The sequence below is a fragment of the Phoca vitulina genome, unplaced genomic scaffold, assembly GCF_004348235.1.
Source record: "Phoca vitulina isolate PV1807 unplaced genomic scaffold, GSC_HSeal_1.0 scaffold20, whole genome shotgun sequence".
NCBI classification, from domain to species: Eukaryota; Metazoa; Chordata; class Mammalia; order Carnivora; family Phocidae; genus Phoca; species Phoca vitulina.
The window spans coordinates 29,271,442-29,294,415 of record NW_022589723.1 but is presented as its reverse complement, the minus strand read 5'-3'; the positions used below and the strand labels follow the sequence as shown (position 1 = coordinate 29,294,415).

General features: G+C 40.2%; 1 protein-coding gene across 3 annotated transcripts in view; it reads right to left on the bottom strand.

Annotated features, from left to right (window-relative positions):
* The window catches only part of APH1B (aph-1 homolog B, gamma-secretase subunit), a 74,452-nt gene extending 52,025 nt beyond the window's left edge, over positions 1-22,427 (bottom strand). For all 3 annotated transcript variants that reach the window (XM_032417132.1, XM_032417131.1, XM_032417130.1), the window contains exons 1-4: positions 22,210-22,427; positions 20,628-20,798; positions 14,370-14,440; positions 13,220-13,342 (exon numbers count right to left, since the gene is read on the bottom strand). In XM_032417132.1, the coding sequence (XP_032273023.1) occupies positions 13,220-13,342; positions 14,370-14,440; positions 20,628-20,798; positions 22,210-22,322 (478 nt within the window). In that variant the 5' untranslated portion in view covers positions 22,323-22,427. The remainder of the gene's footprint in view (positions 1-13,219; positions 13,343-14,369; positions 14,441-20,627; positions 20,799-22,209) is intronic.
* Positions 22,428-22,974: the final 547 nt, after the last annotated feature.

Below are 22,974 nucleotides of genomic sequence, written 5' to 3'. Positions count from 1 at the left end.
ACACACGTTTGCTCAAAGAGTAACTTGGAAAGCAACACTTCTCAACACAGGGTCAGCTCTGCAGCAGCTTCTGATCGAGAATATGAACCTGTTAAAGCTAAAGTCAGCTTGGACCTGGCTTTCAAGGAGTTTCTCCTAGGAAGGGATAAAGCTAATGTGTCCAATCAAATCTCTCCAAATTAGCCTTCTGCATTTTCCTCAATTAAATGGAGTATCTTCAATTTAAACAAGTCTTGGGGCGCCTGGGTGGCTCAGCCGTTGGGCGTCTACCTTCGGCTCAGGTCATGATCCCAGGGTCCTGGGATCGAGCCCCGCATCGGGCTCCCTGCTCAGCAGGGAGCCTGCTTCTCCCTCTCCGTCTGCTGCTCCCCCTGCTTGTACTCTCTCTGTGAAATAAATAAAATCTTTTTTTTTTTTTTTTAAAGATTTTATTTCTTTATTTGACAGAGACACAGCGAGAGAGGGAACACAAGCAGGGGGAATGGGAGAGGGAGAAGCAGGCCTCCCGCGGAGCAGGGAGCCCAATGCGGGGCTCGATCCCAGCACCCTGGGATCATAACCTGAGCTGAAGGCAGACGCTTAACAACTGAGCCACCCAGGTGCCCCATGAAATAAATAAAATCTTAAAAAAAAAAAATTTAAACAAGTCTTCTCACTAAAGTGGAATTTCTCCTGTGCTCTTTCCTTTTCTTAAAAAAAAAAAAGGCCAATGGAAGAATAAAAATATTAAAAATTGCAGTAATTATCTTAGATTCTTCTTAGGCAACCAAAACTGAATTTGATCAGCACACCCAGGTTTTTCTGTGCAATAGAGTGTGTGTGTGTGTGTGTGTGTGTGTCTCCTGTGCCCTGAAAACGTTATTTAAAATGGGCAAGTTCCACATATTCTGAAAGTTGTAATATGAAAAAAGGGCACATCAATTTTCCTTTTCAGCCACATAATAAGATAAAATTAACACCCACCAATCTGGCAAAAATTCAAGTCTGACAATTCTCTTTCACACTGCAGATAGGAAAACAATCTAGCATTACCTAGTAAAGTTGAAAATATGTATTCTCTATTTCATTCCAGCAATTCCACAGCTAGATCTATACTCTGAAGCAGTTGGTTCTTGGATCAATAGATCACTAGTACCTGAGAACTTGTTAGGAATGCAAACTCTTGGGACCCACCCCAGACCTCTTCAATCAGACAATGAGCCTAGCAACCTGTGTTTAAATAGACCTGCAGGTGATTCCAATGTACAGTCAAATTTGAGAACCACTGCTCTGGAAAAACTAACATATTTTGCACAGAGATATACAAGAATATTTATATCAGCATTGTTTGTAATAACAAAAAATTTTCATCATTACCAGAATGGAAGACTTGTGGTGTATTCACACAATGGTATACTATATGATCTATAATATAAATGATCTCAAGAATATAATGCTAAGTGGGGAAAAAAACATATCGTGGGAAAATGCCTATTACTTATACAAAGTCAAAAACATCCAAAAACAATATTAAAAGTACATAACTACTGTGGTTGGAGGAAAGCAAGTTGTTCTGTCTAGGGACAGTGTGCCATCATTTCAGTAAATGATGGTAAATAAAGTAGAGGAGGGATTTCAAAATATATAACTTTGGGATGAGGGTAGACTAAAACTGAAATGACATAAGGCACCTTCCTGCTAAAAAACGTCTCTGATGGATTGATACTGTGTCCAAAGTAAAGTCCAAATATCTCAGATTACCATCCAAGGCCCTCTACAACCCAAGACCCAAATTATTATCCTTTACTAATCTTCAAATATAGCCTAAATGGTAGAAAACCAGAACTCTTATACTCTATGTCTCTGTGTTTTTACTTATTTTAACTGATCGTCCCTTTTGCCTGAATACTCATCACCCCCCTGCCATTTCACCATATCCAAATCTTACTTTAAGATCTAGCTTAATGCCATCTCCTTGTGTGAATTCTTTGACACCTACTCTTCATTTTTTTAAGAACACTCAGCACACATTTACTGAGCACCTGGACAGTTTGGCCTGAAGATGTTGTACAAGAGCTCAGGAGTCACACAGTCCTGAGATGGAATGCCAGCTCCACGGTATGGCTTTGGGCAAACTATTTAACCTAACCTCCTTCACCTTCTGTTCCCTTTATTTCTAAAATGGGGACAATAATACCTCATAGGGCTGTTGCAGGGAAGAACAGTGCTTTGTAAACCACAGCTTTTCAATAAATGATACTACTGTGTGCTACAGTCTCCAGATTCAAAAATGAATATGGCAGGACCTTTAGTGAGTTGTACCATCAGGCAGGAAAGTGAGGCAAAGCAGCAAGCAATAGAAATGTGGGTAGTGTGCTGTGTTTTAAAATGCACTCTTCTTCACTCTTACAGATTATTTCTTTCTCTGACCTTGTATTTACTTTTATATTTATTTTCTTCCTCCCCTCTTTCCTTAATCCATACAACAAGTACTTATTTGATGTCCATTATGGGCAGGCACTCTTCCGGGCACTGAGGCTATCATGGTGCACAAAACACAATCTTCTGGAACTTCACCTCATCCTTTCAGTGTACTGTTTTATTAACACAGTATCCAAAGGGGAGCTCTCAGACATTTGTTGAAACACTGTAAATTCTTACTTGACTGCTTATTTATTCACCTGGCATTAATTTCTGGCTGGCTTCCATGTCATCATAAGTCTTTACTATTAGAATGTGCCATTTAGAATATTGGGATTCATTGTTTATTCCCTCTGCAACTGGTCAGAGGTCCAACAGAAACTGAGACCTGAATATCTATTCTGCCACATACATGTAGTTAGAGGTACATACAATTTTGATACTTTTTCCTAGTAAATGGAATTAATTCCAACTAGAAATGAAGATTTGCTAACAGTATCTCTAGGATACTATCTTTTAATTACTAAAACTTTCTCATTTCATGTTCCTAACTATAAAATTCTAAGTCCTTCAGTAAATCTCTCTAAAATTTGCTTTGTTCTAATATTCATAAAAGTAGAAAAAAACCTCTCCAAATTAATCATAAAAATATCAAAATTCATTTATAATCCAGATTAATAAAAGGAGCTTCCCTAATTTCTAGTGTTTTGGAACATTAATCAGAAATCTGAACAATTCTGGGGCACCTGGGTGACTCAGTCAGTTAAACATCTGACTTGACTTCAGTTCAGGTCATGATCTCAGGGCTGTGGGATTGAGTCCCGCGACAGGCTCTGCGCACGTAGAGCCTGCCTAAGATTGTCTCGCTGCCCCTCTCACCCTGCGCACTCTATCTCTAAAAGAGAGAGAGAGAGAGAGAAAGAGAGAGAGAAAGAAAGAAAGAAAGAAAGAAAGAGGGAAGGAAGGAAAGAAATCTAACAATTCTAACAAGTATTATACATGTTTGTGAAATTGTAGCTACTAGTTTGATAATGGACTTCCAAAAACCTTTTAAGCCAAATTCTCTTGGTAAAGAATGTTTTATTTTAACCTATTTTTAAGCAAAATGTTTCAGGATTATCTTTAAGGGGCTACATTTAGGGGGGCCTGGGTGGCTCAGTCGGTTGAGTATCTGACTCTTGATTTCGATCTCAGAGTCCTGGGATCGAGCCCCGTATTGGGCTCTGTACTCAGCATTGGGATTCTCTCTCTCTCTCTCCCCCTCTCCTCCTGCCCCTCTCATTCCTGCTCTCTCCCTCTCAAACCAATAAATAAGTCTTTAGGAAAAAAAAGAGGCTACATTTACTACTTGGTTCTTTTCTCCTTGAATATATTCCAAATGTTCTAACACACAGATTCATAAACATCCTCATTTTCAGGCTTGTCCCTCTCTCCCTTATTCCTAATATTTACTTTTCTGTCCTTGCAAAGACAACGGCCTAATATAGCAACTGATTCTAACACTGGATCCTACCAGTACAGAAACTGCTATCATCTGGCTTCCTCTGACAACTTCAGAGAATCTCTAACTATGCCAGAGAGAGCCAAGGGCTGCTGCTGGGTGGTAGCAGCAACAGGCAGAGGAAGACTTTGCAAAGCCAAGAGTTAGCCTCAACTGCCTAGAGACAGGATGTGATTACTAATGAGCTTCTGGCTTCTTTTTCCAAGAAAAGAGTCTGGGGTGTCAAGGTTCTGTGCAGTGAGGGACTCTCCTCCAACCCTCTTGGTTGCAGAAACTCTCTGGATTCTTAAGAGCTCTCCAATGACCTAGCCCAAGTAGAAGTCAAGCCACAGAACTAAATATTTTTGAAAATGCCTTTCCCATAATAGGGATTTAACTTAAAAATTTTGCTTTAAAAAACATGACAATTTTGTAACCTTGTTATTATAATATAGAAGTATATATATTACTAACCAAATAACATTCTCCAAGATTTAAAAAAGACATCTTGAAAACCATCTCATACTACATAGCAATAAGAAAGGTGTAGTACTGTCCTCTAATACCAGCCAGATTATAAGGAGGTGTTCTGAAAACAATCTGAATGACTACTGGTGTTTAAATAGCATTTATCGGGGCACCTGGGTGGCTCAGTCATTGAGCGTCTGCCTTCAGCTCAGGTCATGATCCCAGGGTCCTGGGATCGAGCCCCACATCAGGCTCCCTGCTCAGCGGGAAGCCCGCTTCTCCCTCTCCCACTCCCCCTGCTTGTGTTCCCTCTCTCACTGTCTCTCTCTGTCAAATAAATAAATAAAATCTTAAAAAAAAATAAAATAGCATTTATCATTTCATATTTATGAAAATGCTTCTAAAGTATGTTCATAAGCTGAACAGACTGCCAAAAATATGATTTTGTTTAAAGTCTCCCTAGCATATGTTAAAGAATGATGAAATTCTCTCTTCAGATTAGTTCATCAGTGTGAGGGTCAGCACTGGGAGGCCTATTACATGTTTTCTGATCCAATCCTTATGCAATGAAAAAGTAAATCCCACAGGATCCACTTCAAATCCAGTTTAGAAGCTTACTTCATTAAAGCAGTCACTGTGGGAAAGTTCCTTCTCAAACTGAACCCAAATCTGCCTTCTAACTCAGTGATTCACAAGTGAGGCAATTTTGCCTCCAGAGAGCATTTTTCAGTATCTGTAGACATTTTTGATTACCACAGCTGGGGGTGGGGTACTTCTGGCATCTTGCCATGGAACACCCTACAATACACAAGACACCCCTCCATCTCCTGCCAACAAAGAATTATCTGACCCCAAATGTCAATAGTGCCATTGACAAACCCTGCTCCAACTGCTGCTTGTTGATCCTAGGAAGGCTTTCTTCCTGTATAAATGTTTGGCAACATTCAACTTCCTAGGAAGGAAGAAACACAAGTCAACTCTTTTTTCCCTGACATGTGGCACATTAAAAAAAAAAAAAAAAAATTGAAACTCTCTGTATTATTCAGCTATTGTGACAAAAATGGTGTTAACAAACCATGCCAAAAGTGATATTCGCTATAGTTTGGGGCACCTGGCTGGCTCAGTCAGTGAAGCATGCGACTCTTGATCTTGGAGTTGTGAGTCTGAGCCCCACATTGGGTGTAGAAATCACTTAAAAATAAAATCTTTGGGGCGCCTGGTGACTCAGTCAGTTGGGCATCTGCCTTGGGCTCAGGTCATGGTCCCAGGGTCCTGGTACTGAGCCCCGTGTCAGGCTCCTTGCTCGGGAGTTTGCTTCTCCCTATCCCTCTGCTGCTCCCCTTGCTTGTGCTCTTTCTCTCTCTCTGTGTCAAATAGATAAATAAAATCTTTTTAAAAAACCAAATCTTAAAAAAAAAAAGTTATTGGCTATAGCTGCCATTGGGAGCATTGCTGGTCTAAGGCAGGGCCCACTGGAACATGGGGTATAAATCTCTAATGGGGAACCCATCTTCTAGCAGTGTGCAGGGAGTGTGGGCTCTCAGGATTCTACTGCTTTGTATCAATGCTGTGTTGACTTTATGAAATTAACTAGGACCCTCCCATGTTTGGAAGGCAGCTATGCTCACCACTATACCACCAACGCAACCTCCCATGTTTGTTTCTGGTCGAATAATTTCAGCACCATCAGATTTACCTTTCCTTTAAGTGCTTGCTCCAAACCAGCTCTCAAACCGTCTATTCCTGATGCCAATATAAAGCAAAACCAAGCACAAAAGAACCTGGATGGAGACTTAAATGGAAGTTGGAGGTAAGATCTGCAGTTGGACTGGATGTGAGTTGTAAGAAAAAGGGAAGAATCAGTAACTGCTCCAAGGTTTTTGGCCTGCACAACACGAAGGATGGAAGGGCATCAACTGAAATGAGGAAGACTTCAGAGATATATCACTTAAAGATGTTGCTCCACTGTCTTCTGTCCTCTAGAATTTCTGATGAGAAGTCAGCAGTATTTCAAATCATTGTTCCACTGAATTTAAGAAGAAAAAATCCCCCTAGAGATGGAAAAGCAGCCTACTATCTGAAACCAGGACTTCAATCTCAAGATTGAAATATTCAATATTCAAAGTTAATATCTGAGTAAATCTTTATAAATCAAAATATTCAACTGAATTTTTGGTGAAGAACTTTAGCATAATGAAAAAGCTGATAAAATCAAATAGATCTATCCTTTAAAATAAACCTCAAGGTTAATTCCTTTAAAAAGAACCATAAAGATTGCCAAACATTTATACATATAATACAAAAAGTCTGGTTTCAGGAAATTTGGCTAAAACATGCTCCAGGAATAGCAATGGAAAACCTCAGAGTACACCAATGAAACATATTACAATGTGAATGATTCCCCCAGAAATTATGCAATGCAGCAGCCCTGACGTGAACACTCTAGTTCTCTTTGGGAGAACTGGAGAGTTAGAGGAGTGAACTGGTACAAATGATCCCAGCAGTGAAGAGCATCCTTGCTGATGAAAAGTAGGCACAAAACAGATGTAAATGCTCCCAACAGGACATGTTCCCAACAGAGCCATGGAGCTTCACAGGATCAAGCTTAGGTAGTTGAAGAAGGCCAAACTGATCAATAAAATTGAAAACAAGGTGGTTTTTGTCCCCCCTTTCAAACTGTAAATATTAGATGTAATGGATAAAATATATATTCCTATGGGACTGAATGAAAGAAGATATTATGCTAGATGATATTCCAAAAATGTTACTTTTTTCCAGTGCAAATCATCCATATAGAGTAGTATCCTGCTCATCATTGCTATAAAAAAATATCTCTGGAAGTTTCTCTAGGAAGAAAAAGAAACTAAACGCAAAAAGCACAAAAAGTTAAAGGCAGCAGTGGATGAAGAAAATAAGGACTGACTCACACGTGAAGAAGAAACAAGGCCTGAAGAGAAATGAGAAGCAGAAGTCATCAGACTGCCTGAGCTGCACAGGGGTCAGCAGGGGCTGGCCACTCGGCCGTGTGACGAAAGAGACAGCAGTGTTTCAGAGAGTGGCCTGGAACGTGTCTGAAGGAGCCACAGCCTGCGTCATTCCTTCAGCCAAACTCTGTGAAGCAATCCCAAGCTACCTGTTTGCACCCTGCATGAAGGCAGCTACCTGTGCTCTGCACACATGGTAACGAATCCCAGGCTGCTAGTCTCTCACAGGCCAAGATTTAGTGAAAGGACAATCCAAAAGTATAATTTTCCATTCTCAGCTACTTGAGCAGCTTGAAGGAAAGACTATTACACTACTGATATAATGAAAACACGTAATGGAAAAATATATTTGACGACAACACTGATGACATACTACAGCATGTGGAATATCCCTGTGTCATAAGCAGTGGCAGTTACTTACGATAATTTATTACAAAAAATTAAGATTCTAATACGTTCAGAAAAGAGTAAGAATTGCAGATTAAGCTCTACTGTTAAAAATTTTCAAACAGTAAGAGACTCTTAATCTCAGGAAACAAACTGAGGGCTGCTGGAATGGAGGGGGCTGGGTGGGATGAGGTGGCTGGGTGATGGACACTGGGGAGGGCATGTACTATGCTGAGCGCTGTGAATTCGTAAGACTGATGAATCACAGACCTGTACCCCTGAAACAAGTAATACATTATATGTTAATTAAAAAAAATTTCTTTGTATCACTAATAGATGTTACATATTTTCTACCACTTTGGAATTGTTAAGGTAGCTATTTAAGATAATCTTGCTTACAATGAGCTTTCATTTAAAAGTCTAAACATGTGGGGTGCCTGGGTGGCTCAGTCGTTAAGCGTCTGCCTTTGGCTCAGGTCATGATCCCAGGGTCCTGGGATCGAGTCCTGCATCGGGCTCCCTGCTCCGCGGGAAGCCTGCTTGTGTTCCCTCTCTCTCTGTCAAATAAATAAAATCTTTAAAAATAAAATAAATAAAAGTCTAAACATGTAACAAACGTGACATATTACAAAGATGATACTTAAAATATTGTTGCAAAAAAATGAATGTATGAAAAAAGAAACTCACTGGGTTACAACACCAAGGATTTATTCTCCTGCTCATTGGTCCGAAGGTTGACTGTGCTTTGGCTGATTAAGGCTGGGCTCAGCCGGGCAGCACTGCTGTAGGCTGCTGGTACAGCTGGGTTTGACTCCTTACTGCTGCTGCACACAGGTCTGCCCTATACATGTTCATTCTGGGGTCGAGGTCAAGTGGGCATTAATTATGTGGGACATATTCTCATGGAGTATGACCAGAGTCCAAAAGCGCAGGCCCAACCATGCAAGTGGTATTTTATTTTATTTATTTATTTTTTTAAAGATTTTATTTATTTATTTGACAAAGAGAGACACAGCGAGAGAGGGAACACAAGCAGGGGGAGTGGGAGAGGGAGAGGGAGAAGCAGGCTCCCCGCAGAGCAGGAGCCCAATGTGGGGCTCGATCCCAGGACCCTGGGATCATGACCTGAGCCGAAGGCAGTTGCTCAACCGACTGAGCCACCCAGGCGCCCATGCAAGTGGTATTTTAGCTTCTGACTTACCTTACATTCACTAATTAACCAACGGAAGCCACATAACTGAGTTCAACCTCAGGGGCAGGGAAGTATATCCTGGCCACCACCATGAGGCCATGCAAGGGTGTGGAATTCTATAAAAGGGAATGACAAATTGGGACAAAAATGGAATCTCTTATATTCCTCTTATTTTTATTTTTCTTCAAGTTTAACATTCCTCTTCCTTCGATCAGCCCCCATAAGATACCGTTTCTAGGTCTTTCACCATACTCACACTGTTCTTCTGTACCAATTTTAGTTCTTCAGTATTCCTGTTAAATCACAATGTTCAGAACTGAACATGATACTCCACATGGGGTCTGACCTGTATTGATTTCTCCTAGTAAGTGGCTAAAAAGTTTAAAACCTTACCTAGACAGGAGCACTGCCAAGAAAATATAAATGAAATTATTTGGGGAAGTTTTGGGTTTTCTTAAACATTTGAGAGAGAGAGAGAACGTGTGCACGCGAGCACATCACAGGCATGAGCAGGGAAGGGGCAGAAAGAGGGAGAGAATCTCAAGCAGACTCCCTGCTGAGCACGGAGCCCAACGACGATGTGGGGCTTGATCTCATGACCCTGAGATCATGACCTGAGCTCAAATCAAGAGTCAGAAAGTCAACTGATTGAGCCACCCTGGTGCCCCTGATTTGGAGAAGTTTTAAAAATAAAGTATTACCTTCCCTTCTGACTGAGTACTAAAGACATTTTTCTTCTAAAGCATAAGGGAGGCAATTCAGAGTGATAAACCCAAATTCCACATAAAAAAATTATCCTCTAAATTCTGTTTTTTAATTTCAAGAACCAAATTCTCTACCCTGATAAGAACCAAATTTTCTATCTTTAGGCCATTTTAAAGTTTATTAGATCACTTAAATATATACTCTCTAAATTAACTTCATTTAATTCATTACAACTCTGAGCTAGGTATTATTTTTGTTCTTCCTGAAAGATGAGGAAATTGAGAGTTAGACAGAAGTCCAGTACTTCCTTTGCCCAATGAAAAATGTCTTTCTTACCTCTAGGCCAGCAGGGAAGACACCTCTTCCCTCCACTGGGTACATTCCTCCCCAACAACCTCCTTCTTTTGCCTGCTAGCTATTACTCGTCCTTTCAGTTTCTAGTCAAATAGCACTTCCTCCATAAGCTGTGCCTAGCTTTCATTTTTTCAATCAATATTTGAATCCATCTAGCAATAAAGGACTCCACAAAGTGCTGGGGTGAACAAAACAGACTCAGTCCTTGCACTTAAAAGGCTTAGCATCTGGCTGGAGAGACATAAGTAAGTACACAGTTGACCCGTTAATTACAAGTGCAGGAGTGTGAGTTAGAGCTTGACTTTTGTGTGCTCGTGGTTCTTCCTCATCATACCATTTGTCACACTTTATTATAATCAGCTGTTTGTCTTTATTTCCCACTATGAGTGAAAGGTATAGGCATTAACTAAACTGTATTGTCATAGCTTGGTATAACTTCTATTTAATAAAAATACTTAATACTCATGTGTGGAATGAGTGATTAAACAATCAAATGGACTTGCCCAAAATACTAAATTAATGAGCCAGAATAAGACTTGAACTTAGGACTCCAATTTCCATACTTTTGCCTTTATATTGCATTACTAAGAAATGGTAATGATTCTAAGAAAAGTTAATACTACACAACTACAAGTAAAAAATAATTAACTTATACATACATACTATTTATAAACTATGCCTACCTGTAACATGAAAACCTATGTACACACAGGTATCATACAGTGTATCTCTAATACTAACATAAATACACTAATTAGTGACCCCATAGGCCTTATTTATTCTGATTACTAGTTAGGCATTTGTAATGAAATACGCTAAACATATAAACTTACAGATTTAACTGACAAATTAAAAATGAGCTCATGCCTTGGGAGGGGGTGGGAGGATGGGTTAGCCTGGTGATGGGTATTGAGGAGGGCACGTTCTGCATGGAGCACTGGGTGTTATGCACAAACAATGAATCATGAAACACTACATCTAAAACTAATGATGTAATGTATGGGGATTAACATAACAATAAAAAATTTTAAAAAAATGAGCTCATGCCTAAATAAGTGGTAACAATAGCAGTTATAAATAATACATACAACAAACACAAATATATATAAATTTGGGGTTACTATTTTAAAATGCAATGAAAAGTAATTTCTTAAATGTATAATTCAAAGTTTATGCTCCAAACAATGATGCTATAATGAATAAACTCTTGCATACGATAAAATACTGTTCTTTTACTCTATAGGTATATATTCATAGCATGGTCAGCCATCCTAACTGCTAAAGACATTAAACTATTTTATTTTCTTTTGAATATTGAATTTTCCCATGAATTTATAGAAATTGCAAATACAACCCCCAAACTGCCAGCACATCTTTCTTTCACTTTCTTCCAAAAGAATCATTTTAAGTTAGTCTTAATGAAAGGGAATTAGCACCATCTAGTGAAAGAAGCTAGCAGAAAAATAAATTCCACTAGGAGAATGCTACTCGAACCAAACGAAAATTGCTTATGTAGCAGTATAATAGACCACTTTCAGAAAATATAGAAAACTGTAGCAGTAATACCCCCTCCTGATTATGTTTTGTTAATTTATATTGGGCTCTAACAGATGTCAGCTATTAACATTACATTTGTTCTAAAAACCTAACACTCATTATTATAATTCATCAAAAAACTGTCAGAAATATTCTAATTGTGGAATGCTTACAATGAAGAAAATTTGCTTTGTTGGAGGCACCACTAAATAAGTCCAACCCATGAACTTGTAGCCTGATGTAACAGGCCTTGACTTATTCCTTAGAAAGGATAGACCTTGGAAAGTCATTATACTTTTTGTACAGGGAAGATCGTTTGGTGGCTGCATACATACAGGCCAGATTCACATGAAAGTGGGTTGAGGAAAGACTAACCAGTTGGGGGTTGATGGAAGTAATCTAGACAAGAGATACCAAGGCCTGGACTAAAATGAGGAACAAGAATCCACAGGGTTTAGGGATCACTATAACAGGCAGGATGACTGTGAACTACTGCAGCAGTTTTTAAAATCTGGGCATACATTCCTATATCTGGTTCTATTATTATCTTAAACTGTATTAAAATAGTTATTCACTTTTGTTTAGTCTTATTTTCTCTGTTAGAGGGTAAGCTCCTTGAGGACAGAAATTCCTTTAGTATAGATGTTAAATAAGTAATATTTAATTAATAGGATATATGCATGGGGGGGGTCACTTAATAATATAACTTGTAGAGATAGAAAATACAGTGGAATTTTCTTAAAACCATTTTTAAAAGATTCCTCTTGAAAATTTAAGAGAAATTTTATGTTAATTATGTACATTACAACTCTCAAATGCATGATCACCGCATCATGATGACAATTTTTCACCTGGTGGATGAAAAAGTAGTTTGAAATGAGCTGGTCCTTTTCTACTGCATCTTGGGATAAAAAGGCCAACTCATCTATTACCATTTTTTCCTCTCAACTTCTTTTTTCAAAGAATATAGCATGATTTATTTTTAAATGTTTCAAAAGCAGGAAAACTATTAATTTTTTTCAGATACATACATGAAGGTAAAAGTTTCATGTTTTACCTTCAAAACAAAACATGTATATATGTTAAAAACCTAGCTTTCAAACCTGGTTAACCTAGGGAATTAATAACACAAAATCAGGGCAATAGTTACCTGTGGGGAAAAAACAATGAGAAACAAGGGACTCTAAGTACTCTGTTAATGTTCTAGTTCTTAAGAAAAAGGGAAGAAGGGGTTGTTATTCTTTAAATGATACAGATATGTTTAAATGTACATTTTAGATGCATAATATTAGTTTACATTAAATAAGAAGCATTTTCCCTCCTCTCAATTTCAAATTTCAATTATACTGCTTATCCCAAAAAGGGACCAAGATGACTAATTAAAGACTAAGGCTTATACTGAAGATAATTGCAAACCAATAAAAATAAAAAAGCATATAGCCTATAAAAATTCACTTATACATCAACTACACATCAACATTAGTATAGTAAAATAAAAATAAATTTTATATATGCTAAATTCCACCCCAAAATTCTAAAATACTCTAACCAAAATTTTTATTTTCCTACATCCTTTACTTCTGATATCTAACAGTATTTTGCCTTTAGAAGGTATCATATAAATTTAAATTTTGAATTCCTAAGCCAGAGAACTCCAATAAGGATGATTATTTAGACCAGAAGACTGAACATTCACAACTAGTAGGCACATACCTGAATTTAGGAAGAACTGGGGAGAATCTCCATGAATGCCCACTGTGCCTGGTCCCAAGGAGTCGGAAAGGGTATTTACAAAGGCAAATACTCCACTCATGATTCCAAAGCCTAAGCCAGAAACTAAAGAGGGAGAAACACGTTAGACCCTTTTCAGGCTATGATTTCTCTTCAAATCAAGTTTCCAAGGACTAGAGAATACTATTTTAAAGGGGAAACGGTATGCATGCTGTTGGAGAAGCAGTGGAAGGCTGGCTCAGGAAAGGTGAGTGCTTGGCTAAATGATAAACAGAGAAGGGTGTAAAAGGAAGGGAAATGAACAGTGGAATGTAGCAGAGAAATGAAAAAAGAAAAAGATCTAGAAAGGCACAGAAACAACAGGCAAGACAGAGGACACAATGCTGAAGTTCTGGCTTTGATTTATGATAAAAGTCTGTAGAATTAAGTATTAGGGCTTAAAACTGGAACCGAGCTTGAGGGATGACTGCCTATAGTAGAAAGTAATCCCTGGGTCAAACTAGGGTGACTCAACTTAGGGATCTAGATCCAATCTTTAAAACATGATTCTGAAAGAAAACCCTGCAGAGGTATTAACTGTATTAATATGAAAAGTCCTCCTACCACAGCCAAAGTCATGGTAACCACCCAGAGAAGATAACAGTAACATCACTTAAAAACTGTTAACTAGAGTATATGCATATTAAAAGCCCAACTTTCAAACCTGGCAATTATTTAATGGACATACAGGTCACCTATAATTACTTCCCTTTATATAATGGTCCTGGAAAGCTAGAAAAATAAACAATGTACACCAAAAGGCCAAGGCAATAATAAAATACTATTTAAAATCTACAAAGATGGGGTGCCTAGGTGGCTCAGTCTGTTAAGTCTCTGTCTCTTGATTTCAGCTCTGGTCATCTCATGGTCATGGGATCAAGCTCAGTGGGGAGTCTGCTGGAGATTCTCTCTCTCCCCCTCTTCCTCTCCCTCTGCTCCCCCCGCCCCCCACCGCATGCGTGCAAGCACCCTCTCTCTCTCAAATGGGTAAATCTTTTTTCTAAAAAAAAAACCTACAAAGATACAAAAAATAAAAATGGCCTTTATGTCAAGTCTGGCTTTTTCTTAATGACACTATGCAGTTCCAACTTACCATAGGCCAGCAATCGCATAGAAGGTGCTGTCTCATCTGGATTTATACTCTTCAAACCCTCACTGGCTTTTCTAAAATAAAACCACACAATTTTTTAAAAGAAAAAGCAGTATATCAGGAAAAAACACAAGGTATTTCAAAATCGATACTTATTGAGGCTTCTGATCAGGTTATACCTTGAATCTAAAATCCATTTAAACACTCTTAACTATAGAGAACAAACAAATGGTAACCCCAGGGGAGGTAGGTGGGGGGATGGGCTAAATAGGTGATGGGGATTAAGGAGTACACTTGTGATGAGCACCGGTGATGTATGGAAGTGTTGAATCACTGTATTGTAGAAATGAAACTAATATTATCTTGTATGATAACTGGAATAAAAGTAAAACCTAATAGTAAACAAAATAAAATAAAATCCACTTATACAAAACCCAGAAAATTTTCAATTAAAATCAACCAAAATTTCCAACCAACTTTGCCTTTTATCTGACTTTTCACATAGAAGAGAAAAAATAAGAAAAATATAAGTAAACAAGCCATCAGGGATTAAATTAGTAAGAAAAAAAGCAATGGTTCTGACTACTTTCTGAGCTCAGTAAATATTTAATTCAAGGGGCGCCTGGGTGGCTCAGTTGTTAAGCATCTGCCTTCGGCTCAGGTAATGATCCTGGGGTCCTGGGATTGAGCCCCGCATCCGGCTCCCTGCTCGGCGGGAAGCCTGCTTCTCCCTCTCCCACTACCCCTGCTTGTGTTCTCTCTCTTGCTGTGTCTCTCTGTCAAATAAATAAATAAAATCTTTAAAAAAAATTTTAATTCAATATCCTATGGCCTCCATCACTCTGAATTTTTCCCTCTCCCCAAAGTACCAGATCTTCAATCCTAGTTTGTTGGCACTTTGTAGTATCTCCCGCCTGGGTTATAGCTAGTTTGCTACCCTCCCTTTTACCTTCCACTTCGCAGAACCTAAATTATACTCATCCTCCAAAGTCTCATTTAGTCAGCAGTTTCTCAAAGAATTCACCTCTACCAATGACTGGTAATCGCTAATCTCTCCTTACTCTTAAATCCTAGAATGCCCATGGTCTGAGCTCTCATATGGGTACTTAATCATATGATCTTCAGATGATAAAATATTCTACATATTTGTTTCATATCCCAATCAGGCTTCAGGGGAGAATTAATCAGAGAAGAATAAAATGCTACCCTCAGAAAAGGAGATAAATGAATACCTAAATGAAACATTAGAATACTGCTCAATAAGAAATGATCTTCAGAGTGATCATATCTGTGCTTCTGTTGGGAACAATTCACATACTTATCATGAGTCCCTGCTCCCATGCAGATGTGTTAGGTAAGAATGTAAGGTGTGGCTGTCAGTTTTATTACCGTCACTATTACTAACATTTGTTGGCTAGAAACTCTGCAACAATGACCCTGACTCAAAGGGTATTTACATTATATTTAGGAGAAGGTATATTTGTTAAAGCAATAAAGAAACCAAACATTTTAGATTGATTTTTCACTAAGTGCTGAAACAAAATGAGTTAGGTTAACTCTAAGAGTAGAAAATTAAATTAACCAGAACATACTTACATTCTGGGCATTGTGTTAATTTAAATTTCAAGGTATGCATATTCAATATAGCTGGCCTATTCATTACATAAATATAAATATCATTGATTACTTTAAATTAAGGCAATGCAGAATTCAACCAAAATAGTAATAAGCATAATGAAAAGGGCCTTTTGCTTTTCTAGACTCGAAAGAACAATTTGCCATTTCCAGGCTCTCCATTTAGAAGCATTATTTAGTAGCAAGGACATTAATCAAAACTTAAGTGGCTATATCATCTTTCTCTGGAGCAGTAACCAACTAAGATGTTCAATTTTCCTAAATAAAATAACCTGTCACAGGAATGTTGTTAAAGGCTAATCAAAGCTTAGAGACATATATGATAGTAATAATCTCTACCAACAAGTGGACATAATGGTACAACAGAATCAAATTTTGGAGGATTTGTTTTATATAAACTGCTCAATAATGAATAAAAGATTTTTTTGCTATCTGGTACAGCAAGGTATTGCTATCACAAATGTATTAAATATATAAATTCAAAAGTTTAATAAACTTCCTCATTCTATGTTGCAAGTTTGTGAGAGGAAAGGTCTGGCATTAACTGTTCTCAACGCTAACATTAGGAAATGAAAAAGTAGAAAACACCATTAGTTTCCATGTTCCGGATGGATATAGAACATATGATCAATGATGGAAGGTACAGTGTTTTTAACTTGACCATTTTACTGAAGTGGAAAATTCTGTTTACATTTATTACTATTTCCAAGAACAAAAAAGAAAAAGTCCAATTTCTCTTTTAGATTTTATTTTATTTACTTATTTGAGAGAGAGAGCACAAGAGGGGGTACGGTCAGAGGGAGAAGCAGATTCCCTGCCGAGCTGGGAGCCCAACATGGGACTCGATCCCGGGACTCCGGGATCATGACCTGAGCTGAAGGCAGTCGCCCAACAAACTGAGCCACCCAGGTGCCCAAAAAAGTCCAATTTTTAAAATATAAACTTTGTGGGGCACCTGGGTGGCTCAGTTGGTTAAGCGTCTGCCTTTGGCTCAGGTTGTGCCCTCAGGGTCCTGGGGTGGAGACTGGCCTTGGGCTCCTTGCTCAGTGGGGAGTCTGCTTCTTCTTCTCCCTCCTCCTTGGCCCTTCCCCCCCCCCCCCGCCCCGCGCATACTCTCTCTCTCTAATAAATAAATAAAATCTTAAAAAACAACTGTAGAGCACACCTTGGGAAACAGTGATAGTGAGAGCTAAGCCTTAGGCTGTCTTCCCATAGCCACAAGGGTGACTTCCCTGGTCATCGAGGCAGTGCATGCATGTTGGGGTTACCTTTACCTTTTCTATAAGTTGTACCAAAACATCTACTTAACTTCTTTCATTTGTACCATTCTTCAAATAAAGTAATTTGGTACCCCCCCCAAAAAAATTGTAGTAATGATTATGTTTTTTTCTATAAATGGAAGATGTTTTAAAATTAGGAAATATTTATGCTATCAGCATTATAAGACAAAACTGGATTAAATTACAAAAGCTTCAAGTTAAAAAATGTTTAATGTATGTTTTAGGCAATGTATACAACCATAATTTGAATTTTTAACGAAATTACTATAGGAAGGACTATCACTTGTGGCCACATGCCAGTTTCTCACAGTACAGCTCTTTGCTAGGCTGAAAGTTACAATTCATTTATTCATTCTTCAAGATGAAGCACTTCCCGAGGCCTGACCCATGAAATAAATCTATATTAGACTGCAGTGATAAATATTTTGATTCAGTTTCATATATGTAAAAAACTGGTACAAACCTTCCACGTTTTAAGCTTGGCACCAAATTCAGATAGCAAAAAGGTGACTGAGGCAGTACTTTAAATTTGAAAACCTACTTTGGAAGTGGAGATAGTTAAAATAGTAATTAAACAAAGTTCCTATATTTGAATGTAGTACAGCATATGAGAGCAAGTTAAACATATTTATATGTTAGTCATGAATAAAGTACCATAATAGTTCTCAAACTTGTTTTAACATATAACTACATGACAGCCAACATGTCTAAAATTTGCTAGAAAAATACTGTACAATAATCCAAAGGCTTGGTGGAGATGCATTTTGCAATGGCAGCATAAAGGCACCTGTTAATACAGGTTTGTCCTATTATCTCTTTGCTAATTTCCAAAGGCCCTTTCAGAGGAAATATCATGGTTTCCCTAGAAGGCCAAAGAGGCTTCTCTGAACTTGGTGGCATGAAAGCCTTGACTGACCTGTAATTCCTTTCCCATACAAATGGTAACCTATGTTCAGCTTGTAGTCCTTTAGAACTGTAGGACAGTGCCAATAAAAGGTTGCATTCCAGGTAGAATCCATGACGAAACAAGGTGGTAAAGAACAGCAGATTTAGTCACTCAAGGTAAGTTGGATTTTAGAACCTAATATCCTAAGGGGTCATTAAACCCATGTCCCTAAACTGTGAAAATCTATTCAAAATTAGGTCTACTTCAAAAGTAGGACCAACATACGTGAAAATGCAAAACCAACATGAGCCAATGATGTTACTGACAGGAAAAAACCAGTGCAACCTGAGACTGAGTTAAGAGTACAGTGCCCAAGCAAGGGTGCAAGAGGCCACTGATCTCTGTACTACTTCGACCACAGCAGGGTACTGTGCTGGGTCCTAAGCACAGATAAACTCCAGGCACTAACAAAAAGGGGTGTCTACTGACATAAAAGAGATGGAAAGGTTTAGAAGCCACATCTATGTCTTCTGACGGCCAGGTGAAGAAATGAGGTATGTGTAGCCTTGAAAGAGACAAGATGACAACCATGTAACAGGGATTTCATTTGGCTATGTGGGGCAGGGGTTAGAAAGAGGGAGATTTTGATTACCGGAATATATTCTACAGTTAAAATTAAATTTTGGAATGAAAGTAACTGCTACATACCAGAAACATTCAACCACAGCTGAATAGATGGTCCATCTGTTAAGGATTGTATTCTTGTGGAAACTTAAATGTAATTGTCGGTATTTGGTTGTTGCTCTTTAATATTTCCAAAAACTAATGGAAATTTCATTTTTAAACCTTTTCTAAGACTTTTGCTTCTAAGCAATGGCTTCCTGGTTTGCTATTTGTAATTAAAATTTCTTCATTATTAAATTTCAATATCTGTTATTAAAAGCAACAAGTAAAGGGGCGCCTGGGTGGCTCAGTTGGTTGAGCGTCCAACTCTTGGTTTTGGCTCAGGTCATGATCTCAGGGTCATGAGATAGAGCCCCATGAGATCTCCACTCAGTGTGGAGTCTGCTTGAGATTCTCCCTCTCCCTCCTCTAACCCCCCTCTCTAAAATAAATAAATGAATCTTTAAAAAAAGAAAAAAGCAACAAGTAGGGGCACCTGGTAGCTCAGTTGGTTAAGCCTCTGATTTTTCATTTCAGCTCAGGTCATGATCTCAAGGTTGTGAGATGGAGTTCCGCATCAAGCTCCACATTGAGCATGGAGCCTGCTTAAGATTCTCTCTCCCTCTGCCCTTCCCCACCCCCGACACTTTAAATAAATAAATAAATATGTAAAATCTTTAAAAGCAACAAGTAAAAAATATAGAAGGCCTGGCATATTGGCAAGAACAAATGATCAGAAGCCTATTACAAAAGATGTTGTTGAGGTTCTGTCTTGATTACATACATGAAATTTGTGGAATGCCTTAATTATCTCATTTTCAGAAATAAAAAGAGCACACTTATCACTTTATAAGCCTTACTACATAATCAAAGCCAACCTCATGACTGCCTGAAAGAAAATATGGTTCCAAGTTCAAGCTGTGTTTCAAATCAGTGGTTTCATGTGAGGTCCTCATGGATCCTACAGATGACCTACTTCCTGGCCTAAAAAGGGAACTCATAACTATGGCTTTTTAAATATATTTTTCTATTCTAGATATGAAATCACATGAAATATCACAAAATAAACCCCTGTTATCCCCTAATACAGTCAAAATAATGATAGCTATAATCTCCATAAGAATGATTTATTTTCAGTGGTGGCAAAGAGAAGCACACATTAATTCTAAGCTGGAACAGTTTTTCTTGTTGTTTCAATGACTATTTCTCCAGCTTATTTTCCTGCAGGGCACTTATTATCTTCTAGCATACAATGTATTTTCTTGTTCATTCAGTGTTGTCTCTTTCCACTATAACCTCCATGAAGACAGAGACTGTCTTTTAATCATCATATATCCCCAAGTGCCTAGGACAGTGCCTGGCACTGAATAAATTCTCAAGAAATATTTTTTGAATGAGTGAAGGAAGAAATGTCCACAAGTTAATACTCAATATTTGCAGGGCACCTGGGTGGTTCAGTCAGTTGAGTGTCCGACTCTTGATTTCAGCTCCAGTCATGTTTCAGGGTTGTGGGATCAAGCCCCAAGTTGAGTGGGCTCCACTCTCGGCAGGGAGTCTGCTTGAGATTCCCCCTCTTGCTCTCTCCCTCTGCCCCACCCCCCATGCGCACGCACTCTCTAAAATAAATAAATCTTAAAAAAAAATACTCAATATTTTCAGGCTGGGAATGTACAATCACTTGACTTTCAACTCTGTAGGAAGGCACAGGCCCTCAATACCACACTATATTAGTGTTTCAAACTACTAAATCATAATTCAAATATAAACAAAAAAAAGGTAAAGCAAATTTTAACTTACTTTAAAAGTTTATAATACATAAACCGAAACATTTCTTGGATAAGGACTGAGACTAACGCTCCCAAGATCAGCAGATATTTCTGTATTGGTCCATCTTTGTTGTCAGTAATGGTTCTTGCCATGAACCAAAAAAGGGAGGAAAACAGCAGAGACACCAACCAGAAAAAAGCCCTGAAAATTAGAGGGGGAAAAAGGTATAAGTGAACAGGATTAATAATGATTTAAAAGTGAAAAAACTCTACTTGAGAAGGAACAGGATTTCCTGACTCTTTAATAAGAGGGGGGGAAAAGTCCTCATAAAGTGATGCCCTGGATCACTTGTTCTTAATCAATGGTTCATTTTCCCTGGTGAGATGAACATGCAGTCCAAGAGGAACGTGAGATTTTTTCCTAACAATCATTTTTTTTCAGTGGCCCTGCTGCTTCTAAAGTACACCTGGAGACTATCTGCTAAGGACTTTCTAGCTAGAAACCTGGTTATTTGCTACTCTTCCTAATTAAGGCTTTGCCCATGCCCACTGATACGTAAATATGTGTCTTCCCCCCCCCCCCCCAAAAAAGGTCTACATCTCTATTAACAGAGTAACTGGTATAAAATTCAGAGGTTGAAAACCTGTTGAAATCTAAGTCAGCTTTCCAGGCCTGGCTTGTACAACATACCTGTGGATTTTAATGATTATAACAAGCTTTACAAACCTTTTGCCCAAATCTCTATTGTTTTTAAAATGACACACATCTGACGCGGCACTTTCAATACAGTTGTGAGAGGTGAAGCAGCTCAGAAAAGGTGGTTAACACTGGCCTACCGTGGCTGTTTCTCCCGGTACTAAGTGAGACTCAAAGGTGGAGGGGGACGTAGGGAGCCCCGGAAGAGCTGCCAGACAATTGAAAATCGGGCTTATGACCACATTCGCCGCAAGAGTTCAGTATTTACCAAGCTCCTGCAAAGAGATGCACTGACAGGTGTTTCGGTGTTTTCACGGGTTTCCACCCTTTAGCTGTACACCTGAATCACCTGGGGAGCTTAAAAAAAATCCGTAGCCCGAATCCCACCCCCTCGATATTACAATTTGGCTGATCTGGGGTAAGGGTCGGGCATGGGTATGTTTTAAAGCACCTAAACTCCGGGGCTAATGTGCTCTTAACCCCTTTGGGATTGATTACAGATGCCTGTGAGAATCTGAGGGAAATGAGGGACCCCCTCCACTAAAATAAGAGATGAATATTTGAACTTACCCACAATCTTTTCATACAATTTTAATGGCTTCACAACTCACTAGAGCCCACCCACGGACCCTCGGCAAAAACTCAGGAGCCATGCATCAGGGTTTCTGAGACCCACAGTGTGAGCTCCTTCCCCAAAGCCCGCCCTGCGGGGTCCCGGGGCTCTTTTTCTTTTCCCGCCGCCCCTCGGAGGACGAGGAATACTAGGAAAGCGGGAGCTCGGCTCTCCCCCTCCCAACCCTTCTCCCCTCCAAAGCCCAACAAGGTCGAGCCGTTTGGCGGGGACGCCGGGGGTCGCCGGTACGTCCGGCGGGGGAGGAGAGCCCCGGGTCCGGGTTTCCCGGAGCAACCGCCTCACCCGATGATGAGGAAGATGACGCGCAACGGCTCGGTGGCGATGGTGAAGATGTAGAGGGCCAGCGCAGGCCCGAAGGCAATGAAGGCGCAGCCGAAGAACACGGCCGCCGTCATGGCGACCGCGGAAGCCGGCCCGGAGGCCTGACGGGGACGCGAGGTGCACCGGCCGCTGACAGAGCTGAGCTCGGCGCGGGCGAGAGGGCTGGGAGCGACAGAGGGGGCTGGAGGAGAGGCGGAGGGGGCGGGGCGCGGCGGAGGAGGCTGGAGGCGGGGCGGAGGGGGCTGGAGCGGGCGGGGCGGAGAGCCACGGAGGGGGTTGGGGCGGGGCGGAGGAGGCTGGAGGCGGGGCGGAGGGGGCTGGAGCGGGCGGGGCGGAGAGCCACGGAGGGGGTTGGGCGGGGCGGAGGGGATGGGGGCGGGGCGGAGCGCGGCGGAGGGGGCTGGAGGAGGGGCGAAAGGGGCGCGGCAGAGGAGGCTGGAGGCGGAGCGGTGGGGGGCTGGAGCGGGCGGGGTGGAGCGCTGCGGAGGGAGTGGGAGGAGGGGCGGAGGAAGCTGGAGGAGGGGCGGAGGGGCGGCCTGGGGCGGGGCGGAGGGGTTTGAAGGAGTTGGGGGGGGGTTGGGGCGCAGCGGCAGAGGTTGGAAGCTGGGCGGAGCGGGGCGGAGGGGCCTGGAGGCTGGGCTGCGTGCTTCGGCGGGGTTGGGGCCGGGGCCGGGGCCGGGCGGAGGCGGGTGTGGCGATTGAGGCTGGAAGGCGGGGCGGGAGCGG